We start from the raw sequence: 23,917 nt of genomic DNA, 5'->3' as shown, positions 1-23,917 counted from the left end.
GAAGAAAGATTTCATTTCAGTGTCGATTTAAAGACTTAAAAAGACCAGTACTACACATAGACCTAAAGAAAAAAGGCTTTACAATTAACTTCAGAAGCTTCCAAAATTACAGATTTACTTTTTAACACATAGAGAAGCTTACATCAGATATAACAAAGGTGAAATGAAAAGTTTAACCGTATCAGGGCAGGCTATAAGATCACCTAGGCCAGTATCTTGTTTCCAGCAATGTCAAGTGCAGAGACACAAGGAAAGAATACAACAGGGCAACTGCAGAACACGCTTAACGCTGCTACTGCCCCAGCCACTGGCAGAAGCGTTTGCACCAATTTAGCGTTACCTTACAAAGCCTTCATCAGGAGATTCTGGCTTATAAATTTTTGATTGAAAAATGTTACTTCGTTAACATTGGAGCTGTTTAGGAAGCTTGAACAGTTTGACCCTTTGGTGTTTTTCACAGGTAAGACACTATTGTACCATCAGTTTGCCCTACGTAAGAGTTAACTTAAGATGAAAGAATCTGTTAACACTAACTTAAAGAAAATCATCATAAAGACAGGTTTCTTAGGATGGGTCTAAATTTTCCACCTACAAATACATCAAAGGTGGTAAAGGACATTACAGAGGGAGAGTCAAAAATCCTTATGGGAAGAGTATTACCCAAGAAGTGGCAAAGCATTTACCAAATAAGTAGATGTTCCCATAAGATATTTACCTCATCAGCAAGAACACAATGTTAATTAACCTGCTTGAGGGCAGGCGAGAAAGCAAAAAGGTTTTTAAACTAAGGATACAAATCCCTAGCGTCTTGAAATATTTGAAAAAAGTTACTGACTTACAGAGGAAAACACATTAGGTGTCCACTCATTTTCTAGCTGATGAAGGATGCGCATTTTCAACTTGGTCACTCTGGATGGAATGACCGGCAAAATTCAGGACATGGCAATTGCAGAGAAGTTCAAGCTATTTAAGGCACCAACAGGATAGTCTCCTGCTATGTAACTGGCCTTCCTGAAATAAACAGGCGCTACCCAGGCACAAGCAAATTAAGAACAAGCTCCCATCCTACCCTCTGCCATTAACCCTGTTAGTAGTCACAATTAAAAACACTTTTCTACCTTCTTTGGCTGTGATCACCAATTTAGTACTCAGGAGCCCTCCAGGAAGACACATTTCATAAGAAGCTTGAGGAGCCTGTGCAAAAGCCCACACTCTCATTTCTCCTCCTATGTACAAAACTTCATTCCTTTAGCGTATTAAAGAAGGAATTACTTGTGAAAAAGAGCTATGGACACTTCTAAACAAGTCTTGAGCACTTCCTCCAGCTACCACTGTCATCTCTGTTCTTGTGATTTGAAACAGGCCCTTTTTAATTTCACAAATACAAACTGACTATTTGGGTGGTATTCGCGCATAATGTCAGTAACTGTTGGCTACCGAGGATTTCCCCAGTTGGCTGGTTTTCTCAAAAAAAATTTTACTAATTTTCTAAACATTTTATTGTGACTGTTTGAATTCAGAATTTTTTTCTTCTGAATAGCACTGGAAAACTTTGCTTAAGAATACCTTTGTTTAGAGCAAAGGCTGCTTACATAAAATTAAACTTGAAATAAAGCCATTTTGACTGAAGCTTGGTTTTATGTTCCTGAGAAATCTTAAGTTTCCCAAGATTCTGTATTATGAGGATTTTGTGCTTGCTGGAAAACCCCTAGTCATAAAACTTCACCCAGATACAGCTGTACATTTACTAACTGTTTCATACAGGGAAAGAGAAGCCATAACGAAGTAGCTTTCCTTTGTATCTGTAAAGAAAGGAAGCCAGCTGATCAGCAAGTAACGAGTTTAGCCTACTGATGCCCAAGTTCAGTATAAAACTCCAATTTAAATTCATAAGAGTGTCCAGTCCTTCACATTACATATGTGTTAGAGGCTGAAAGACTAATCCTCGCTGACACCAGTTACTAGTATCCATTTTTTAAACATCAGGTAAGATGCTTTCCTCTCTATGGGCTACTAGTAGTTTAAAGTACACAGGACAGCATGTGTTTTAAACATTACAAAAAATTAAACCTTCGGTCAAAGAGTTCATTTTGTACAGTTGCAAGCAATTCAAGTATGTCCTTAACATTTTAACATCACTAAGGGGTTCTTTCAGGTAAAAGTCAGGATAGCCCTGGTCCACCAAACCAAAAAAGGCCTCTTTTTCATAGTAAAAGATCAGTCTGGTTTTTTTCAGGAAACAAATGAAAGTTACATGATCTGAGCAAAACTTCATAGAGTAATATTAACGAAGATTTTTACCTCAAAAGAAATACAGACAAAATGAGAGTTCTATTCAGGAGCCTTTAATTTTTATTATTTCTTTTAACAGGCTTAAAATATGCAAATGAACAAAAAGTATGTGGCTATTATAAATAAGAAACCAGATAAGCTTACACAGTAACACTACAAACACCCCAGTGGGGAAAGAATGCAGTATTAACAGCAACTATAAGCCATCATCAAGCAATCAAACTTGCCTACTCTAGGCAAAACCATCCATCCATCAAATGTACGACTGCCATTGACAGAAGGATTCTAGTCTGGTACAACTCACCCTACTGATAAGGTTCCTCTTCAGAAGAGACACCTTTATTTCAACTGTGCGTGCACAAGGCTCCTCACCCTGCTTACAGTTAAAAATAAATACTTTATTTGTGTACAGTGCTCTTCAACAGAGGTCTCAACGTCACTAACCATTTCTTACAACACACTCCTGCGAGGTAGGTATATCATCATCACCATTTTACAAATGGAAAAGAGATTTGCCCAGAGTCTCACAGCTATTTAGTACCAGAGCCAGGAACACACCCCCTGCTCTGTACCAAATGTTTTCCACTAGGCAATGCTCATTCTTAGGTTATACTATTGCATTCAAAAAAAGTTATTTTAAGACAACATGTATGTTTAATATTACAATATAGCATTTTTTTTTAAAAAAAGAATACAGTACAGCTCATCTTTGAGGTACCATTCCTCTCGTCTCCCCAACTTTTTTACCTGGAGATAACCAAAATAATTATGACTAATGAAAAGAAGTTTTTAAAAATATGCACTATAGAGGCAGATATGCAAGTGACTGGAAGCATTCTGTTTCTGTTCATAAAGAACATTTGTGTTATTTCTCTAGTGCCAACTTATACTGGGTACAAGGCCCATGCAAATCATGTTATTTTAAGATGATAAGCAGCTGCATGTCTTCATCTTTTGTGGTTTAGTGTCAGTAACTCCAGTCAATCCCAGTAATTACCACAGATACCTTTCCCAAGCTTAGCATAACAGTGATTTTAAACCCACTGCCCTTACAAAGACTCTTAAAACATTTTTTGAGCTACACATTCAGCTCCTACATCCACTAAGTGAGAGTCTTGATTAAGACAAACACATGTGACTTCAGGTTTTAACAAATTTCCATTTTCAAGTTTTATAACAAAGTGACTAACTCCTGTGTTGGGACTGACAGAAGACAACTGAGACTTTGTTAAATTTGTTGGTAAAGTACAGTTGAGATCCGAAACAAAATAACCAAGCCAGTTCCTCATGTAGGCTCCATGACTCACCACTAATATATTGGCATCTAATATTTTAGAGGCTCCACCGTTATCAGAGCTATGTTCTGCTTCACTGCAGTGGTCTGTCCAAGGGAAAACTAACTGTTCTTCAGATGTTCCTGAGCTTCTGCTGGCAGCACCATGCGTGTCTTGCTCCTTCTGTTCCAATTCAACCACTAGCTGACACAGAAATTCAAAAAAATCCCTTGCACGTTCTCTTACCTAAAGAGAAGGGGCAGAAGAGTACATTGTGAAGAATGCAAGAGACTTCAGCTTTTAGAAGTCTGAGATACAATTACTTCAGTTAAACGACAAATGCTTATCACAGGCACGTCTCAGAAATCAATGGTAAGTTACTGAATGCTGTAAAAACTTCTCTGCCCTCCAAAGCCAAGGTTGAGAGCAACTGCCTTGTCCTTCTGCAAATGACAGCTTCATGAGGAGTCAATCTCAAAAACAGGATTTTAATTCTAAAGAGATTCCCCACTTGGCAGCCACTATAATCAGGTCAAGTAGTGTTTTTAGCTTGGAAAACAACTACCTTCAGTTGAGCTAAGCTGCCAGTAAGATGTTCCTAAGTACACAACAGCTGTATCTGCACTGATAAAATGGCCTAGAAAGTAGGGCACAAATAAATAAATACCATACTTCATCCAGTGTTTCTCCTCCAGAAGGCGTGAATGAAGGACACTGCTCTCCAGCAGCCTTTGCCATAGCCTTGAGGTCAGTCAAAGGCCTTCCTTCTGCAACACCGTATTTCTGTGAGAGGCAAGTCATGAAGAGCATGTTTAGCAAGACGTATCAAGTCTCCAGTACCACTTCCAACGTGAGCATCTCCTAACAGCTTTGTTTTCTTGGATTCTCATGTATAATGCGCAGGCTTAACTACCTTTTAAATTTTATCCCAATACTGGGGGAGAAGGTATCTTTGTATCTGCTATTTAAGTTTAACGTATATATATGAAGTGTATATATATATCTGCTGGGTAGAGAAACGCATTAAAAGCTACATCTCATTAAAGTACCAACATTTAAAACACTACCTTCAGCCACATCTTAGCTTTGAGATTTTTTTCCCCTCTACATTTTTGACACTCATTCTTAGCACACAAAATTAAAGTGTGTTTTTAAATGAGGTTACATTCCAAACACCTCTATATGTAGCTGTTCACACGAGGATAAACTCCATTTACTTTGCATTTGCAGAAAGACTACAGGGAATTAATTGTTGCAAGTAAGAAACAAGCATTTTCTCTACAGACCTTTGAAATCTCCATAGCAAAGGAGTCCATTTTAAAATCAGAATTTTTTAAAAAGACAAAAGAAAAACAAAAAAACCCAAAGGATGAAACACCACAAGTACCCTAACTATTAAAAATAAACAATAAGGCCACCTCCCACCTTTTCAGGACATACATTACTGCTGTGGACAGTGTTTTCAGAAAACAAGAACGGCAAAAAAGATCTTACAAACATATGCTAATGGACTCAGAGAACAGGCAATTAACTTTCTTCAATGACACACTTATTCATACACAAGAAGGAGTAGTAAGAATCCATATATACCAGCTAGTTAGTCTGGATAATTAGAAGTCACATTATAAAACACAGTATTTATCATCTGTAATGTACATCCATCTTGTAAATTACTTGGATGTGCATTGTAATTTTTGATCTGGAAGATCTTTCCAAGGCAACTCTCCAACAATGGGAAAAGAGATTAATACTTCTCCCTCTAGAGATTAATACTTTACTACTGCTAACAGATGAAAAATATATTCAAGTGGAAAGCTTTAGTCTTCCTTGGAACATCCGAAGACAGTGAAAACGCTGCGGTTATTATGAGTATTTTGAGAAAGTATGAGCTGATACAATACTGTCAAACACTTGGTTACACACATTCCAGAAACCCAGATGTTGATGACTAGGATATAGACACATACTCATTACTGAAGCTTTCTGACTTCTATGTCACTATCCACTTGCTGTGGATATGCAATTAGATGCCATAATCATTATTATGGTTTTCAGAATGCACCGAAACACATTTACTTCAGCTTCTCAATCCCCTTCTCTAAAGCAAAATACTGACAGTTTTGGAATACTAAGAAAGAAATGAAGAAATAAGTGCTCTGAAGCTGCTGAAAATTAAATTCTAATCTTAAAGATTTTTCCAGACAGATTCTCTCATGAAAGGCATGAGAGAATAAAACTTGCTGAATAGGGTCAATGATATAAGTTCTTTTAAAGGACATTACTACTTTTCATGCAATTCAAACTTAATTCCAGTTATCCAGAGCAGTTTACAACCTGTGGCCTGCAGACGCTGTATTGGCATTTCTATACTTCCATACAAACACCATGAAAGGCGGCGGGGGGGAAGTGTAACAGAGTGCTAAGATTATTCTTTCTAAAATTCTGTATCATGAACCGTAGCATTTTTCAAAAACATCAGATGGTAAAGCAATTGAAGAACTGGGAGGCATTTGACTTGCTGGTTTCAGGGTAAGAATTGGAATTTGACAGAGAAAGAAGATCCAGACAGGAAATGCTACAATCATGTTCTGCTCCATAAACAGTTATTTGCCTGCTGGCCATATGCCATCTGACTTGGGGTTTTGTAGCATTTCCTTAGTTAAAATTCAGCTGACACTCTAAGTACAACACCTGAAGGGTGATTCGTATTAGCAGAAACAGCCAGCATCTGAGGTTTTTTTCTGATCAAGACATACTTAAAACAAGATGTACAATTATGCCTGTTACCAGGCAGAGAGGCTAATCAGGAAAGCAGATTGTATCATGCACAGCAGAAAGCTTTCCAGTATCTTTGTGCAAATTAAAAGGTATAAACAGCTAAAAAGCCAACATCACGTTGTGCCATCAGGCTAGAGAAGGAGTATCTTTAACTCTTGATATATGGGGTTAGAAAACAGAGCTAAGCTTTTTATTACATTTAAGATAATTCCTTTTATACGTAAATATTACTTAAAGCACTAAAGCATCACAGTTACAGCACTAATCACTAAATTCTGGCTTTGCTTCACAATTGTGTGAACAATTTATAGTACCTGACGTGAAGAGTTCAGTTTTCCGTGATTAAAACCACATCAAACAGTGCTCTCCATTGTTAAATTCACCACTCAACAGGCCGTGATATCCACGAGCAGTAAGTTACATTTTCAATTTTTCAATATCAAAACAAACTCTTCTGGCACTTACTCTTTCTCGAAGTCTTGCATCATACTTGATTTCCAAATCTCTGCAAAACTTATTTTTTCCTAGAATTGTGGCAGCAGTCTAAAAAGTAAATATACAGTTGCATCAATGACCTGTTTTCTCGTGGGATAGCTAGACCATCCTACACCACCACAGCCAATGATTAGTAGTACCCAACAACCCAAAGGAAAAATATAAAAAGTTGTTCAGCTAGTAGTCTCTGTCAGAACTGGATATGTGGCCTGTGTCAGGCCACAAAAGATGCAATCCTCTGATAGTTCTTTCACAACTCAAAGTCCATTACAGCTGAAAACATTTAGCACCCACAAAAGGTGGGCAGCAAGACACGGCAGCAGCAGGATTTACCAGGATAAAACCCACATCTTCTCTTGAGTATACTGCCACTCACAAAGCAATCATGCTGACACATTCTTTACATGCAGTACATGAGTCAGACTCACAAGCAGTATGTTCCTAAAACCTGATCAGTTAATCTGATTGCAAAAAACATAGTATCTAACAAATGAAATTACCTTCTAGCAAGTGGCTACTTAATGCACCTCAGAAATCAAATACTCAAAGCAGTTAAAAGCCAGGAGGCTGGCAACATACTGAAGTGTCAGCCTTGACGTTACAAGGGAAAAATGCACTGGATGACACACTTGGGGGAAAAAAAATCATCTAACTTACTGTATTCACCTGCCTTTTGGTAGGATGACCGAGAGAGAGAAAACCCAAAGGGCTTAGTTCACTTTTAACAATAGTCTGGATGTCTGGAGTTGTGTGCTATTTATCTTTTTTTCTTCCAAGGAAACGTGATTTTGGTGGTGCAGGGTAGAGAAGACAACTATCAAGAGGAAATTCTGGTATCACTTTAGAAAACGTATTGCCTTATAGAGGCTCTAGCATGTTGGCTATTATACACCTGTCTGGCTGCCACGGCCAGTAATGGGAACTAAAGGACAGCTAACCTGCAGCTGTTCTGATATGCACCAAAGCACAAAGACTGTACTGGATTCACAGACAGCTTTGACTAGTAATACCTGCTGGAAGTCTTGTGCAAATGTCCACATCAAATTGAACGGACATTCACAGAATTAATTTTGAAAAGGCTCATTGGATTCTGGCATACAATAAGCTGCCTTGTTGTATTAACAAGATTTTATGACCTATTTAATGTATTGCTTAGGAAAGGCTTTATGTTGCAACTTTAAATTTCTGCCACAGGGTAACGTCAAAATTCAGATAAAGTTGAATCAAATTCCTTGTATATACCAATAGCACAGTTAATTATATGATTATATCCTAAAATTACTCCAGGACTGGGATCTCGCTCACTACATGAAATAGACAACATTCACCTACTGAGCACTAGTTCATATTCTGAAGTGTAAATATTAAACGTGAAGTCTCATTTACCATGCTGAAACCAAAATACACTCTGAGGTTAACTTCCTCACACCTCTCCTACACCATCTGTTACTAGAATATCAATATGCTTCAGAAACATCACTGAATCTTCACAATACCACAGTGAGAGCAGGGATATTAGCCCCATTTTATACATGGAAAAGAGACTCAAAAAGATTTTTCCTCCTCAGGGCCCAGCCTGTCCCAGTCCTGAACCTACCTTCACTACTGCAGAGCTCTTACCCCAACAGCATGAGCACCTCACAGTAGGCCTCACGTTCCCCTGCAGACTTTGGTGTTAGGCTTTGTTAACATTACAAGCCTTAGGGCATTGTGCTCTGTTCACACCGCATCCTGGTCTGCCCAACTAGTCTTTTTGTATTTTCACATTGCAGGTCTGCCTGCTCTCTTCTACGCTGCTACTTTCTGAAGCAAGTCTTGGACTCTCCCTCTCCTAGGCTTATTCTCTCAAACAGACTTCCCTGCAAAGCCTCTCTCCGCATTTCCTATACCTGCTCACTTTGCATCTCCTGTAGCTCTCTGAATTCCTCCCCAGCCAGTACAACTCTCTTTGCACACATCCCTGTTTTCTCGTTTCCTGCTCAGGCTTGAACACTGGAGCTGTCAGCCACGGGCAGTAGCCAGAGGACCACATACCACTCTCCTGGTTCCACTAACCAGTACACACCCTGCCTATAGCCGATGCAGGAGACCTTGCAAGGAAAACTAAACTTTACCACTAACAGCTTCTTTAAAAAACATTTTTTACTCTTTTGCAAGGGAACTTGTACATTCCTTTCATAGCTGAGCTATGAAGTGACAGCATAGTAAAGGACACTTCTTCATAGATTTGCAGCTGCCAGAAAAGGGAGTTCCAAGCAAATGGAAACCGCAGCTTTACACATCTTTGGAAAAGCTTCCACAAAGCTGGATAGCCTGTCAAACAAATGGCAAAACACATTTCCTTTATGCAAAGACCAAAATCGGGTCTGTCTTCTACATTATGAGTGCAAATGCTTCTCATGGAAAAAGCTGTCTTTAATACAAGGAAAAAAATTATCACCTTCTCTCTCAAGTGGCTGAGCATTCAAAAACAATTCCCCTAAGGCAGGCACATAGCACAGTCTTACGAACATTATAAAGCACTATTAATGTTTTAAAATATAATCACTGCCACTTAAAGGCAGTTATTATGCATTTTACAAATATCCAATGACTGCACTCCTCCTTCTCCGTCTCTCTGGTTTGTTTTCTAAGTTGTGCTGCTACAGTTTATGGGACCGTGCTGCAAAACTAATGGGCAATGTGATGATGAATATTTTAAGAAAAAAAAAAAAAAGGGGGCGGGGTTTATGTTAGATTTTGTTGATCTGGTTTACAGCAAGGCTTCACAGACTTTTGTAGCAGGACAACAGAGCAAAAAGCAAGCAACCAGCAGGGCTATCACAAATCATTTAGTAGTTTCAATCACCTGAAGCCTACAGATCTCCTGAAATCACTGCATCAGTAACAGAAGAGAACTAAGGACAGGGCTCCCACAGGAGACACCACCTTCCTAGAATAGCTGATCTATGCCTCTACCTTTATAAGTCCTGTTTCCTTGATTTTTTTTTTAGTATTTTGTAATCTTGCACATGAAATCACATGTAATCCCACTCAGCAATTAACATTTTTTCCTCTTTAATTAACCCGTTAAAATAGTGCCTCAAGGAGTGCTATTATGTTCCTGCCAAAAAATCAGCCTCTCTGTACATTTAATAACCCTTATACTGGCTTTACAGCAGAACTTGATCTTGCCTATATTGGTCTGCATTCCTCAGAAAAATACAGCATACAGTCACAATGCATAAGACAGTACAGTAACGCGGCAGCCAGTTTGGTTTGTTTCTTCAAAGAAAAACGGACTTCAGTCTGTGTTACTTCTAAGTCCTGATTACTCCTTTAGCAAGAACGTACCCACACACCGAGTAACACCAAATACAGAAGAACACACTGCATGGCATCCTGCGAAGCAAGCTGGCCTTCACTGATTCCTAACTGAGCTGTTCGTACTAAAACATCCTTATTCATAGAGGCCTTGCTGAATTCTACACAACTCAAACTTCAGTTCTAAAGTCTATCAAAATAGCCTTTGGCTCTCCATCACTGTATTATTTTTGCATCATCAACAGCAAATAAATGGCAAATTCTGAAGCTTGTATTTACATTCAGTTGCCTCTAGAAGAACTTGCCTGCTTTGCTCGGAGGAGGTCACTTGAAAAGACATGAGTAAACTTCACGTTACTGAGAAATAAACCAGCAGCATCTGCTTGTCTGAAGCCAGTTGCAGAGAGCGGCTCATCTACTCCTTGACCTACAAAATAAAAACCCCCATCAACATTAAGACATGCAAATTTTAGATCATTTAGCAACTAGACAAGCATAACAGCAATAAAGAATCTGCTCAGTCACAATAAAATGCTTCTCCTTCAGTAACACCATCCATTAGTAAAAGTAATCTTCCCTAAATTCAGTCACACAAATTGTATGAAAAAAGGAAGTACAGGCTAGGAAGACAGAAGGACCATTACTAATGATATTTGTATTAATGTATGCATGTGACAAATATAAACATAAAACAAGAGACCTACATTTTCTAAACATGAGTAGTCATTTCAAATCACTTGTCCTTTTTAGAACGGTCACTGGTAGGCTTCCTGCAAGAGGTATCTCACAACTGAAACTCTATAAACAGATTTGCTGATTGTAAGGAAAAGGACAATACAATTGAGATAGTGTTGTTGATACTAAAATATGTATACCGGGGAAAAAAACGCACATCAGGAGACTCAAGTCCTGACAACTATGAAATGCCTGCTCCTCCCCATTCCCTAACATTGACAATGCCTTGAAGAAATGAGGCAACAAGAAGGGATTTTGCGTAATACGGAAAGCAGCACACACTCTTTGCCAAAGTCAGTTTCACAAGAATTTTACAGTTGATGCAAACACAATCTGTTGTGGTCTCTTTCCGCCCCATACTCCACCTTGCACACCAACACCAATGATCTTGCAGCTGCACAGCGTGCATGTTGATGGAATAAACCTAGCTGAAAAGCAGCAACCCTTCCAAAAATTGTTTTCAGCCAAAGGAGCCTGTGAAACTAGCTGGACACAGAGCTCTAGGACCAGCACTTTGGGAATCCAGCTTGCATGAAATGGGTGTCTCCCTGTCACAGCTCAATCTCCATGAGAACCAAGAACTGTGGCAGAGGAACAAACCTGTAACAAATTGCTATATCCACAATTGTATCACCTATTTTACTTTTGTAGGGAGTCAAAGCAGAGCGCGTGCAATTCTCATCAGACCCAGAACAACAACAAAAAGAATTTTCACCAACCAAATGCACAATCATTTATACACTTCCAGTAGCAAAAGACAGGTCAGCAGAGGTCCAGAACATGAGTTCTGAGCACCTCGTAATTCAGCCATGCGAGACCTCAGACCCCACCACGCTGCTACACCTCTCAAAACACAAGGCAGTGTTCACTTTCTACACTGGAGGGGGGAGAGGAGCCTATTGCATGCCATTTGACCCAGAGAGCTAGGAATTTCAAAGACATCATTGGGATTTTTAAGAACATAAAGCAGGGGAAGTTGCAAGAACTGTAAATTGCAACATCAAAAAATGTGTCTCCCTTACAGCACGCAGCATTGTATAAAGTTTACTTGATCAGAGTACAACCCCACTAGGTTCCTTGTAGCAGTGAGCCTCTGTTTTTCTACAACAGACATCCAAGCAGCTCAGTGCTTTAAGTTCTGGGTGCACAAGTCAATAGTCATTAAGAAGTCTGGTTCAAAAAGTTGTGTCTAAAGACTACCTTCCTAGAAAGAGCTGGGATTCAACAATTCGAGCATTTAAAAAGAACGTTACTCTTCATTCTTTCTTGCTTTACTGTAGACTTTTTTTGCAAGTGACAGATTACCTTAAGGCAACATCTTCCTTTACACATGATCTTGACCTGCTTCTGTGGCTCCTTACCAACTCCCATTGTACAAACGTGCACCTGGCTGGTTCTTCACCACAGCTGCAACTCTCACTTCTCATCTGAGCCCCAGAAGCCCTTTGTCCAGGCTTCATACTACTGAGATTTACTACAGTGCTAGGGGACACTTAGTAACAGGCACTGTGGTGCTGCTATCACTTTATTTGATTACAGGTGTGTCCTGGTTTCAGCTGAGATGGAGTTAATTATCCTCTTAGGAGCTAGTATGGTGCTGTGTTTTGGCTTTGATGTGAGACTTTTCAGTTCCTCAGGCCTTGTTAGCAAAAACACTGGAGGAGCACAAGGAATTGGGAAGGGACGCAGCCAGGTCTGCTGACCCGAACTAGCCAAAGAGGTATTCCATACCATGGGATGCCATGCCTGGTATATATAGCTGGGTATCGGTCGGTGGGTGGTGAGCAGTTGTGTTGTGCACCACGTGTTCCTGTCTTCCTTTCCCTCTGGATGTTATTCTTTCCCTCTTCATTATAACTGTTGCTGTCATCATTGTTATTATTGTTCTTTCACTTTTATTTTATTCTATTCTATTCTTATCTCAACCCTCAAGTTTTACATTCCTTTCCAACTCTCATCCCTATCCCTCTGGGTGAGGGGGGAGTGAGCAAGCGGCTGCGTGGTACTTAATTACCAGCCAGGGTTAAATCACAACAAGGTAGCTTCCCCCCCATTTCAAAGAAGGAACTATTCTAATACTCCTGTTGATACCAGAAATGCATCACTGTTTGTTGATATTCTGTGGAGACCAACTCAGATAGTTCTGTAAAGCTATCAAGATAATGTCCTGGCTTACAAATAAAGTCTCTTATGGTTTACAATATTATTCTGCAACACTATTTAACAGTTCAGCAGTTGGTTACAGGATTTTACATTTTGCAGGGAAGAATAATTTTCCATCTCTAACAAGCTAGCAGAATAACTGATACTGACCTTGCAGTATCTTGTCTTTGTTGTATCTTGTTTCTCCACTGAAAAAGAATATAAATTAAAAAAAAAATTAACTTAAAACGATTTTACTGAACATTCAAAAACATTATTAATACCAACAGGAAACAGCTGACTGAATATGAAAAATGAGATAACAGCACAGCCTCTTTTCAAAAAAAAAAAAAGTATCTAAAGACTTTACAACAAAAAACTCAAAAAATTTTCAAGTAGCCAACCCCAACCATGCTGTCAATATTCACCACGACAAACCTGCCTGGAATAAAAGGATGGGAAGTAATTTCTTAAATTTATCATAAATGCAGCATAATTTATCTATTACAATTACATCTCCATGCTGGAGAGGGTGAAGCTGCAGGAAGACTCTGGAGCCCTCTTAGGAAAAGCGTATGCTAGCCAACTGGACCTCTGTACTTTAAAGGGAAGCCAATTCAAGAGATTATCAAAGACAGCAGCAGAGCAGGCTGCACACCTTAAAGAAACAGAGCACAGAGCTGTAGAAAAAGTGGTAGAATGGCCTTTAGGAACTAAAATATTCTACCTTGAAAACCATAACTGATGGCATGTATTTCAAGAGAAGAGCAACTAAAATCATATGCAGATTTACTTTGGAGGGAAAGATCTAACAACTAAACTTGACATGTACAAAGTTAAGCGTGCTGACTTTACTGAGACTCCTCACCTGACTGAAGTATCATGTGCTTAAGTTTTTGCAGCAATAAGGCCAAGTGTGCTGCTTCCTTATTATACAGAGGGCTATTAACACTGGTGTGCTGAAGCCCTCAAAATGAGCCCCTGATAGGTAACTGATGACAGAAGTCCAGTACTTTTAAGACAAACCACTGCATTTTAGTATGCTTTCAACTCTTTCCTGCACAGGGGGCAGCAATTTAATTCTTCAGGCTCACCACATGTCATGACAGCTACTTCCAGCCTCAAAAGGAAAATGCAGCAGGACGGATGGAGTCCACCCTGCTCGCCACGAGTTGGAGGTGAGGAAAGAGCAGTTTCCCAAGTTGCACTAAGATAGCACAGTGGATGCAAGCACAGTCTGACTGATGAACTCCTGTCCATTTCCTGATGAATGAACTGGGATCCTTCTGAAGTGTCTGCAAGAGTCCCACCTGAAGACTTCAACAAATTGTTTCTGGCTCCCATGTTTCTTAGCTGATGTGAAAGTTAGGCTGCAACTGCAGCACCAAGTCAGCAGATCCAGGTCTTTAAGGGAAGTCAATAGTAACTCTTTAACAGGAAGAAAATCAGACAGAACAGGGGGAAAAAACCCCACCAAAATAACCGTTCCCTGATACTTGATCAGTGCAACTGGAGCAAAGTGTTTTATGCTAAAGGAGAAAAAAAGTTTCTCTTTCATGAAAATTAAACAGTTAACTACTGTCAGCTGCAGGAGGCTGGAGCTACTTAGCCTAATTAACTACAAATCTTTGCCAATATCCCCTGCAGCTGGAAAAAAACCCTCACCCTAAGTCACAAATGCCAATTCTGTAATGTTTCACGGTAGAAATGTCAGACAACCATTCCTAAACGAGCTCTCTGCCACACCAGAGAGCTTTTGGCAGAAAAACGGTCCTAGGAGCGAGCTCCCAAACAGCGCTTGCTGACGTTACGGATAACCCCACGCCACACCAGGGCCAAACCGTGCCGCTGTGGTTTGCGTTACCCGGTTAGCCGAAGCACACCGGGCTCACAGGCCTAGCAACACCCGAAGCACTAACCACACGGCCCCCGCGGGCCAAGCGTCCGGGCCCCGCCGCGGCCACCCCGCCGCCCCCGGGGCCGGGCCTGGAGCCTCGCGCCCCTCACGGCGCCCCGCCCGCCACCCCTGAGGGCGCCGCGCCGCACGGACCGCCCGGGGGGGCGGAACTGCTGGCGTCACAGCACCGGAGCGGGGAGGGGGGAGGGGGGGGGACGGCAGCGGGGAGGCCGGGAAAAAGCGCAAGGCCCGGCAGCGGCGGGCGCCGCGGTACTCACTGCCGGACGACGGTCAGCCCGAAGCGAACCATGGCGCGGCCTCACCGCCGCCGCCCGCCTCCTGCCCGCACTGCGGCGCTCGGCCGCCCCGCGCCCGCCGGTGACGTCATGGCCCCGCCCCGGCACGGAGGGGAGGGGGCGGGAGGGGGAGCGCCGCGGGCCCGCGCCGGCGGCAGCGCGTCCGTCCCGGGGCGGCCCCCGCGCCGCCCCAAGACGCGGTTTGTGGCCGCAACCCCCCAACACGCAGCTTGTGGCCGCAAACCCGCGTTCTGCGGGAGCGCCCCAGAAACCTCCCGGCGCTCAGCGCCGCGCAGGGGCCGCGCATCGCTTCCCTACGGGGCTGGGGGCGCAGGCCTGGGGGTAAGGGGCTGCAGCTCTCTGTGGCTGCAGGTGCGGGCAGGGCGCCCGCCCGGCCTAGAAACTTGGGTATTTGTCACATTCTGTTTAAAAATTAAAGGCATGGTGTGTGCGGTGACGCATTTTCTAAGGTCTGGCGGCGACGCTGAGGGCAGGTCCTGTGGGGAGCAGCCGAAGGGGCCGGGGCTGTCGGGCCTGGAGCGGAGCTGAGGGGGGGCCTTGTGCCCCTTACCTAATGGGGGGATGCAGGCGGGGGGATGTCGTCTCTTCCTCCACATAACAAGTGACAGGGCATGAGGAGATGGCCTCAAGTTGCGCCAGGGGAGGTTTAGGTTGGATATCAGGAGATACTTTTTCACTGAAAGGGTGGTCAAGCACTGGACAGGCTGCCCAGGGAGGGGGTTGAGTCACCATCCCTGGAGGTGTCGATACGTGGCCCCTGGGTACATGGTTTAGTGAGACTGGGCAGCGTTAGGCTAACGGTTGGGCTTGATTTTACACGTCTTTTCAAGCCTAAATGATTCTGTGTTCTTCCTTTACCATTGTGATCTGATGGCTTTCACCTTAAAACTCCAGTTTTCTCATCATCTCATGATTCTGGGAGCACAGAGTTGAGTAAGTTTACCACATCGCAGAAGACGTAATATTTGAGGATGTTCAGTCTTGTTATGTCAACTAAATTCAGAACATGCATTCCTAACAGGACTTTGTTCAGAGTAGTATCATTAGTTGGATCAATTACACTAATTACAAGTCAATTAAAAGTCTTGGAAGCCAAATCCCTCGAGTAATCGTTGGCAAAGATGGGAGCCCTTCCAAAGCAACCATTTCAGACCAGCAGTTTACAGGCAAAGCACGCAGTGCACGAGGCATCCGCAACGCCGGCATCCACAGCCCGCTGGGGCCATGCTGGTCATGTGCTGCAGAAGTCCAGAGCCTCCATGTATTTTCTGAAAAATGGGACAGATTGTCATCATCTTCAGGTCCTATTTACCAAAATCATTTCAGCTCCTGGGGTCTAAATGGGAGATTGGTGGAATACAATTTTGGGATCCATATGGGTGAGCTTTGTATTAAGGCTGTTGCAGATTGATTTGTTGGGCAGAGGCTACTTCTGCTCCACAGCCACCATCATACTTGGGGAAATTGAGGAATTAGGGAAGTTGGGGGGCAAGAGAAAAGCAAACCTACTACCTGCAGACTCTCTGTATCACAGTGATGTTTTCAAACTCAGGAGTAAAGCTGACATCTTGGCTAGATACAGTAAGTCGGCTCTCCTCTTTTGCCTGGCAGTGTTCTTTGTGGACCAGCTGACAGCATCTGTGGGAAGATACAAGACATCTGCATTTACTAGTTGACAGTCTTGTTGCCTATGCATTATTTGCTGGGTGAGTAAGGGGATTCTTCCTTCAGTTGCCAGGATTTGACATTCAGACTCTCACTTTCCCTAGTAAGAGTGAAAAGGCAAAGAAAAAAAAAAAAAGTCTTACAAAAGTAGAAATTTACTTGGCTGTTCCTTCCACACTTCCTGTTTTTGAAGACTCATGAAAAAGCACGTGTACATTTCAGCTAACTGCAAGGATACAGCATAGAAGATGTTTTCCTGAACGCAAAAATAATACAACGTTCACCTCAGGGAAGGTCCTGCTGGCCAGAAATACTACGGATTCAAAATGGTTGATATTTTAGGAAATTAACCATAAATATTTGGTCAAATCATCACTGTGTTATTGATGTAGAAAACTATAAGTAATACATATTTTGTGGTTGCAAAAAGCAAGGAAAGAAATGGGAACGTTACTTAGGGGTGAACAAAAACACCCAAGGAGCTGTAATAGCACACAGAAACTGAGAAAGTAGCATTTAAAATTAAAAATTTAATTGTTTTGCTAATGGTGATTTCTAATAGACAATGAGAGCAATGACCCAATTGCAATTATTAAATAATAGCTTTGTGAAAGTACTGCTGGTAAAATGGACAAAGTAACAGAAGAAGTGACTGCAAATCATCCTTTTGCCCTCAAAAAGCTGAAGTTTTATGGCTTACAGACAATCTGCTTAACCAAAATATTAGTTGGTCCGATAGCTGAATGTATTTCCTTTAGGATTTAACAACCGTGTGGAATAAATGCTATCTAAAAATTAGAGAAATTCTGGGTTGCCCAGAGATCTGGTTAGGCTGCAACTTAGACCTAACTTTGAAACTGATTTGTGCTTTAACACCAAACATATTCTAAATGAAGACTAAAACAGAATTTGTTTCATTAGATAGCAGTTTAAAACAGATGCAAAATTAGATATTTAATGCCACAGTGGGCCTGATTAATTCCCTTTTTATCTTCCTTTGGCAGTGTGGCATAACCTGCAGTGCCTCTCCACAGATTTCAGAACTGACATTTTCAAAGGGTGAGACTAGTGACATGTCTAGCCTCTAAACGGGCCAGTGCCAAATGACTCAGCTCTGACCTATTTCTATTTTATCACCATTAAAAACAACTATGTTTTTCTATGATGATAAAGACCCCAGCTGTGTTTCAAGCATGTTTTAGAAAGACAAGAAACAAATATGAGCCAACACTGTTAGCATCTATATTCCAATAAGTGCCTGTTTTGATACAGGTCCCTTTGCAAAACTGGTAACCCTTCAGGAAAAGTTTTAAAGAGACTTTGAAATTTGGGTTTGTGAGGAAAATGGCTCAAAAGGCTTGCAGCTTCTGACTTACAGCCTTGTGGTTTGCCTACTAGATCATGTTTCCTTTTTCCATTGTTTAGGCCTCTTATCTTTGCTCCTGTCTTCATCTTCATAGCATGTGCACAGTTTTTTCCTGAGCATTAACATTCTTATTTTTCATTTATTCCTCCTCAGTAATTTCCCTGATCTGCTGTAGCACATTATGCCAGTCGGTGTTCATGAGCCTGTTTTGTAAATTGACCTGCTGAAACCAAGTGTTTATAAAGCACAACTACTCACATGAGCACAGAAGCTCATCAGATGAGGAATAATATTTTGAGGAAGTCATCTTAGGAAGAAAAGCTTTTGTCGAGCTGGAAATTAAACATTTCTGAATGAGAAAATTCTAATACAAATTTTAAATTTGAATGATGTTGACTATCTAGTAAAGTCATTATCATATGGATCGCGTATCACTAACATCAGACAGTATCACCAATCCAGGGCAAGTTATCTAGTCTCCATGAAACTTCCAAGTTGGCAATTAGGAACACAAGACTGAAACTATCAGCTGGGCTGTGTTCCCTGCAGCCCCGCTTGTCATTTGGGATCCGATCTTGGTTCCTGCTCTGACAAGTATGCTAGCCCAGCAGAAACCTAGGCTGAATTTCTTCGGTTTTTTCCTCACCCAGTCCTCTCCCTGTGTAATATGCCTCTAAAGAACATGCTGGCATGAAGAAATTCATAACTTGGTCAAAACTTAGCACAGATATTGTGCTGTGGACAGTTCTCGAATTGGACGGGCTGCAGAACCAGTTGTGCGATACCTTTGTGGCACCTACATCAACTGGAAAAGTAACTTTGGGAAAATGTTTCATTATTTTTAAGATGGCTTTCAGCATGATACACCAGCCGCAAACGGGGAGCAGAGCCAGCCCCTTGTGACGGTCCAGGTGAACAGAAAACCTTCCACGCTCCTGCGACAGCGCTGCAGACCCATTGCCCAAACCCCCAAGTGTAAAAGTTCAGGTGATGGCTGCAGGCTTTCTGGTTGATGAAGGCGTTCAGGTGAGCTGTCAGAGAAGCGAGAAGGTTCAGTTAAACATCTTACTTTTCAGAAGGTTTCGGAAAGCCCGGGCAGCTCCTGGAGGGGCTCCGGGAATAGCTGCCGCTGTAGGAGTTACGTTACCGTCATCTAGCGGCCCTCCTGCAGCCTGCACCCTCGGGTTTTACACTCCGCTTCTAGTTCCCATTCAACAAGCTTTGCATTTCTCTTCGATTACATATGTAAGTCTTTTGCTCTGGTGCTGCTAGCCATCAAGGAGAATCACATCCAAATTTTATTTCATTTCTGTTGCAAAGTTCTATAACGTTAGGCCAGGCTTTAATAGCTAAACTTGGGAAACTAAGTAATACCACTCCAGAAACATCAATACTTTGTCGTCTGTAAGAAGCAAATCCAAAGAAATTGAAACAAAAAACTTCTTGGAGAAGTAAAGACGTTTAACTTGAGGAAGCTGGGAAAAGTTGAGAGAAAGTTTTGTTTGGGTGTGCTGGGTAACAATCTTGAATTCGTTCCTCATCCTCCGGCTGGTTATGTCCCACTCACGGTTTTGTTAAAGTTCTGAAAACCCTAGTCATCAGAAAGGTCAGTCTATTGCTCTTCAGGGATGCTTGCTAGTCTCCTGCCAGACAAACCAGGGTTTTTGCTCTAAGAAGCATTACCAAGTAATCTGAGCAGCCACAATCCCAAACGTGGCCAGTCTGCTGACCTTTCTCTCTCTCCTTCACTGCTCTGCCCTAATTCTTCTTGTAGTTTCTGCACGTTACATTTTGGAAGAGCTCAAATAACATCCCAGTTTATTTTTAGAGAAAACTCAATACCAAGACAGAGCTATCACTGCACCATTTTCACAGGACAGACATTTAAGGAGACAGAGATTCCACCCCCCCACCCCAACCCTTTTTTTCCCCTCTTTGCCTCAGCTCCTTTCTCTCTCTTCAGCAGGTTGCAGCAACACTCAGAGCAGACCCTCATACCAGGCATATTGCATACAGACCTCATACCTAAGTGTAAATACCTCAGCTTTACTCACCTTAATTTGTAAGCCTGATAGGTCTTGATTTAGTGTATGTGCTGCGCATGGATGCCCTTCCCCACAGTGCACCTGAAGCCCAGCTGAGCCCTGGCCTGAAGTTCTTCCTGACAAGTGTCTGTACTAAGACCCCCACAATTTTCACTGTTCTCTCCTGGCAGCATCAGCGGTAACATCAGCTGCCACGTGCTCTTTTTGGTTTAAAAGTATTGTGGTACCTGTGCCCCTGTGGCTGCACACAGTTGAAATGCAAATCACCTTTGAGAACCCTGTTAAAGATACCATTTTATTAAGAAAAATGAAAGTGTGGGGGGGTTTTTTGTTAATATTTCAAGGAGGTACAAAGTAAATGTGGTACAGCTAGCTTTCTCCAAAGATCTAAAGGGATCCCCAAAGTCTTTTTAAAATAAACTTTCCCTTAATTGGGAGAAACGATTCAGTGTGCTGTGGGGGGCAAAGAAGTAGAGCATAGCCTGTTTCCCTTCGTGCCAGCTGGCTGGCTTCGATTTGCAAACAGCACAGAGAAGGCTCTAAAACAATCCTCTAAAAACTGAATGCAACTACTCTTACGGTTATGCCTGCAAGGGACTGCAGAAGGGTGCAAAAGTGCATCAGCAACGGTTGCCTACATGAACAAAGCCATATGCTTTCCTGGCCTGTTTCTTCCCCGTGAAACATAAGGTTAAAATACACCTTTTCTACCTTATTATCTACATTGCCGTTAAGCAGTCCATGTACTTGACAGTGCATGCTTTGTCTCTCCCACTGTTTACCCATGGGACATTGGAGTTACGGTATGTTTGAAAATGCTCGTCATTCATGCATCCTTCTGTGCATCTTTCTGTGCACCCTTCTAGGAGTATGGGTGACTGATGGGCTGTGACTAGAGACAGTGAGCTTCAACGACCCAAGTCCTGCGTGCCCATTTTAATAGGATGAAAGACCGATGTAATTAATGCTCAAGGGTTAACACCATATTGAGAAAGATGGACTCCACATCTCTCATACCTTTTGCAGCTAAATTCTGATTTGCCTGCTGAAGAAAGGGAAATGACTTGGTGTAGAGGAATTATAGAGGACTGTATGAAAAGTTTATTTGTAAAAAGGTTGTGGTGATTGTTAAAAACATAAGGTATGAAATGTTAAAAAGGAAAAGAAAAATGAAAAAAGAAAAAAAGGGGGGAATTGTAGAGGAATTATAGAGGACTGTATGAAAAGTTTATTTGTTAAAAGGTTAGGAAGAAGCAGAGAGAAGAGAGAGAGCGCATGCCCTGGATGAGGAGAGACGAGGAGAAGGCAGCAGAGGGACTGGCATGAAGAATATGTTGGTATGTGACGGTAAAAGATGTTGCAGCCGGCTAGATGGAGAGTGCTGTGACAACTTGGCCAGACTTAGCAGAAATTCTACCTGCCTTTACATCAGCTTTACAGTTACTGATGTGACTAGTAATTTACAGTATATGGCAAGAATGAACTGGAGTTGGTGGGAAAATTATTAAACCTATTAAAAGTCAGCAGTGGAGCTCCCACTGTCTTCAGCAGGGATAGAATTTAATTCTGCTTGTGCTGGTTGCATGAGATTTGTAGGGTATTTTGCTTTTTTAGAACAGCACAGAATGAAGTGTGGCTACCTAGTTCATGGACTAATTAAAAAATATAGCAGTTGCAATAGAAGTGTTTGAAAAGGCTCCTGAAACAAGCATTGAGGATCCCTTCTTTGAAACAAAGGAAGATTCCCTGCTTCAAAAGATAAACTGCATTTTTAGCCCCTACAAAAAGATTTGGGGAAATATAATCTAACTCATACACAGAGACTGGAAACACCGAGCAATTGTGTGGCTGCATTTTTTTGCTTGAATCTCAGTGCTAAAGCTTTCTTTCTTTTGCCTCAGAAATTTCCTTAAACACAAAAGTCAGTCCACCATGCAGCTGTTTTAAAGCATTATTTTGCTGTGTCGTCCCTCCTTAAAATCCTTGGGCTGGCCTTATGTAAAGTATAGGATCATGATGGGCAGAAATTGTTTGCAGATGGTAAGAAGACAACAATACAAAACAATTTCACAGGCCACATAATAATGGAACTTAACCCTATTGTGTGTGGCTTCTCCGCATTCACCCAGCTTTCTTTGAAAGAAGGGAACAGGCTGTTGTCCAATTAATTTCAATTTTAGCGTCTGCGCCCTATATCCACCAATTCTGAAAACACACACTTACTTAAAATGACAACAGAAAATCTCTTTTTTGTTAAATCTAGATTTAGTAAAAGCTCTTAAAACACAATGCTGCAGAGCACATCCCTGCAGTTCCAGGAGGACTACTGGTGATATTATAGTCAGAAAGGAATTCATCCCCCAAAACGTGAGATTAGGCCGGAGAGCACCCCTTTGAGCTTTAAACCACAAATGGAAGAACAACCCTCACAAGTTCCAGTTCTTCATAGGCTCACAGGCTCTTACGTTACACCAACAGAATGCTGCAGCTTGCTGGTCATGTTGCTAAATGGTGGCCAGAGGAACACGAGTACTCACTATGCTTTAAAATCTCTGCCTTTGGTGCAGACAACCTGTGAAGTATGAGGCTCACGGGTCACTGCAAAGACGTCTTAAGATTTGCCTAAAGCCACAGGTCCCTAGCCACAGGCTAGAAAGATCTGTACCACCTGACTCACAACCCCACGATGTAGTTCACATTCCCTATCCCATTCACGACTTTTTTCCTATTTGTTCGTATCTATTTATTTTTGCTTGTATGTTTCCTCATTATAGCAACATGTTTTACCTTTTGAGTATTCTTCCTTCTCCCTGCTCATTACACCTTGGGGTTTCTTTTTTCTTCTTCTAATTTCTCTTGTTTTGGCTGTATTATTCCCTTCATGATGGTGTTACCTTTTCCTCCATGTCTCTGCCCAAATACCTCTTCTTCATTCCTCGGTGCCTCTTTGCTCTCCCCAGGGGTGCCCCAAGGACTGAAATCTAGGACTGCTACTGGATGGCAGTGAAGGAAAGGCACCGAGATCGGGCCAAGCACATTACACTGCTCACTCCACAGCAAGCACCCCCAAGATATGGGAGAGGGAGAGGGCGAGCATCCTGCCTTCTGGCTGCAGGCTGAGAAAGGAGACTGGCACGTGGAGGCTCATCTCTTCCCCCGGCTTCACCACAAAGCCATCTCCTTTCACTTACAGTTTGCCCAAAGCTCATAGAAGAAAAATAACATAATTTTTTGCAGTAGCATTTAAACGTAACAAATAACTGAGTGCAGATTTAAATAATATTTCAATTAGTTGCAAAAATGTGCATTCCCGTGTACTTATGAGCACTTTTCCACTAGTTACATTTAATTTACACAAAATTATTTGATCCAGCAACTTACTGTTTTTAGGACTGTTCTCCTTAAATCTCACAGGATTGTTTCACTGAAGAAACATGTCAAAATTTGCCTGTCCAGCAGGCAACAAGCTACGCTTTAGAGGAAAACTTGTTCTGTGCCTGCAACATTTGATTGTTCACGTTTTATATGCCTGCTAACACCACCTGTCTAGATCAGAGGCTGCTTTGGCACCATCTTCACACTGAATGAATAAAACCAAGACAGGCAAA

General features: G+C 41.8%; 1 protein-coding gene across 1 annotated transcript; it reads right to left on the bottom strand.

The window, feature by feature from the left end:
• Window positions 1-2,323: 2,323 nt before the first annotated feature.
• Window positions 2,324-15,303, bottom strand: TIGAR (TP53 induced glycolysis regulatory phosphatase). Its single transcript, XM_037389889.1, has 6 exons — window positions 15,195-15,303; window positions 13,191-13,228; window positions 10,448-10,569; window positions 6,810-6,887; window positions 4,239-4,349; window positions 2,324-3,812 (listed from the first exon to the last, which is right to left on the bottom strand). The coding sequence occupies exons 1-6, from the start codon at window positions 15,224-15,226 to the stop codon at window positions 3,354-3,356; spliced, it is 840 nt and encodes a 279-aa protein (XP_037245786.1). The 5' UTR covers window positions 15,227-15,303; the 3' UTR covers window positions 2,324-3,353.
• Between the last annotated feature and the right edge of the window lie 8,614 nt (window positions 15,304-23,917).

The sequence above is a fragment of the Falco rusticolus genome, chromosome 5 (assembly GCF_015220075.1).
Source record: "Falco rusticolus isolate bFalRus1 chromosome 5, bFalRus1.pri, whole genome shotgun sequence".
NCBI classification, from domain to species: domain Eukaryota; kingdom Metazoa; phylum Chordata; class Aves; order Falconiformes; family Falconidae; genus Falco; species Falco rusticolus.
The sequence above is the reverse complement of the archived record's forward strand: the minus strand, read 5'-3'. Positions and strand labels throughout refer to the sequence as shown.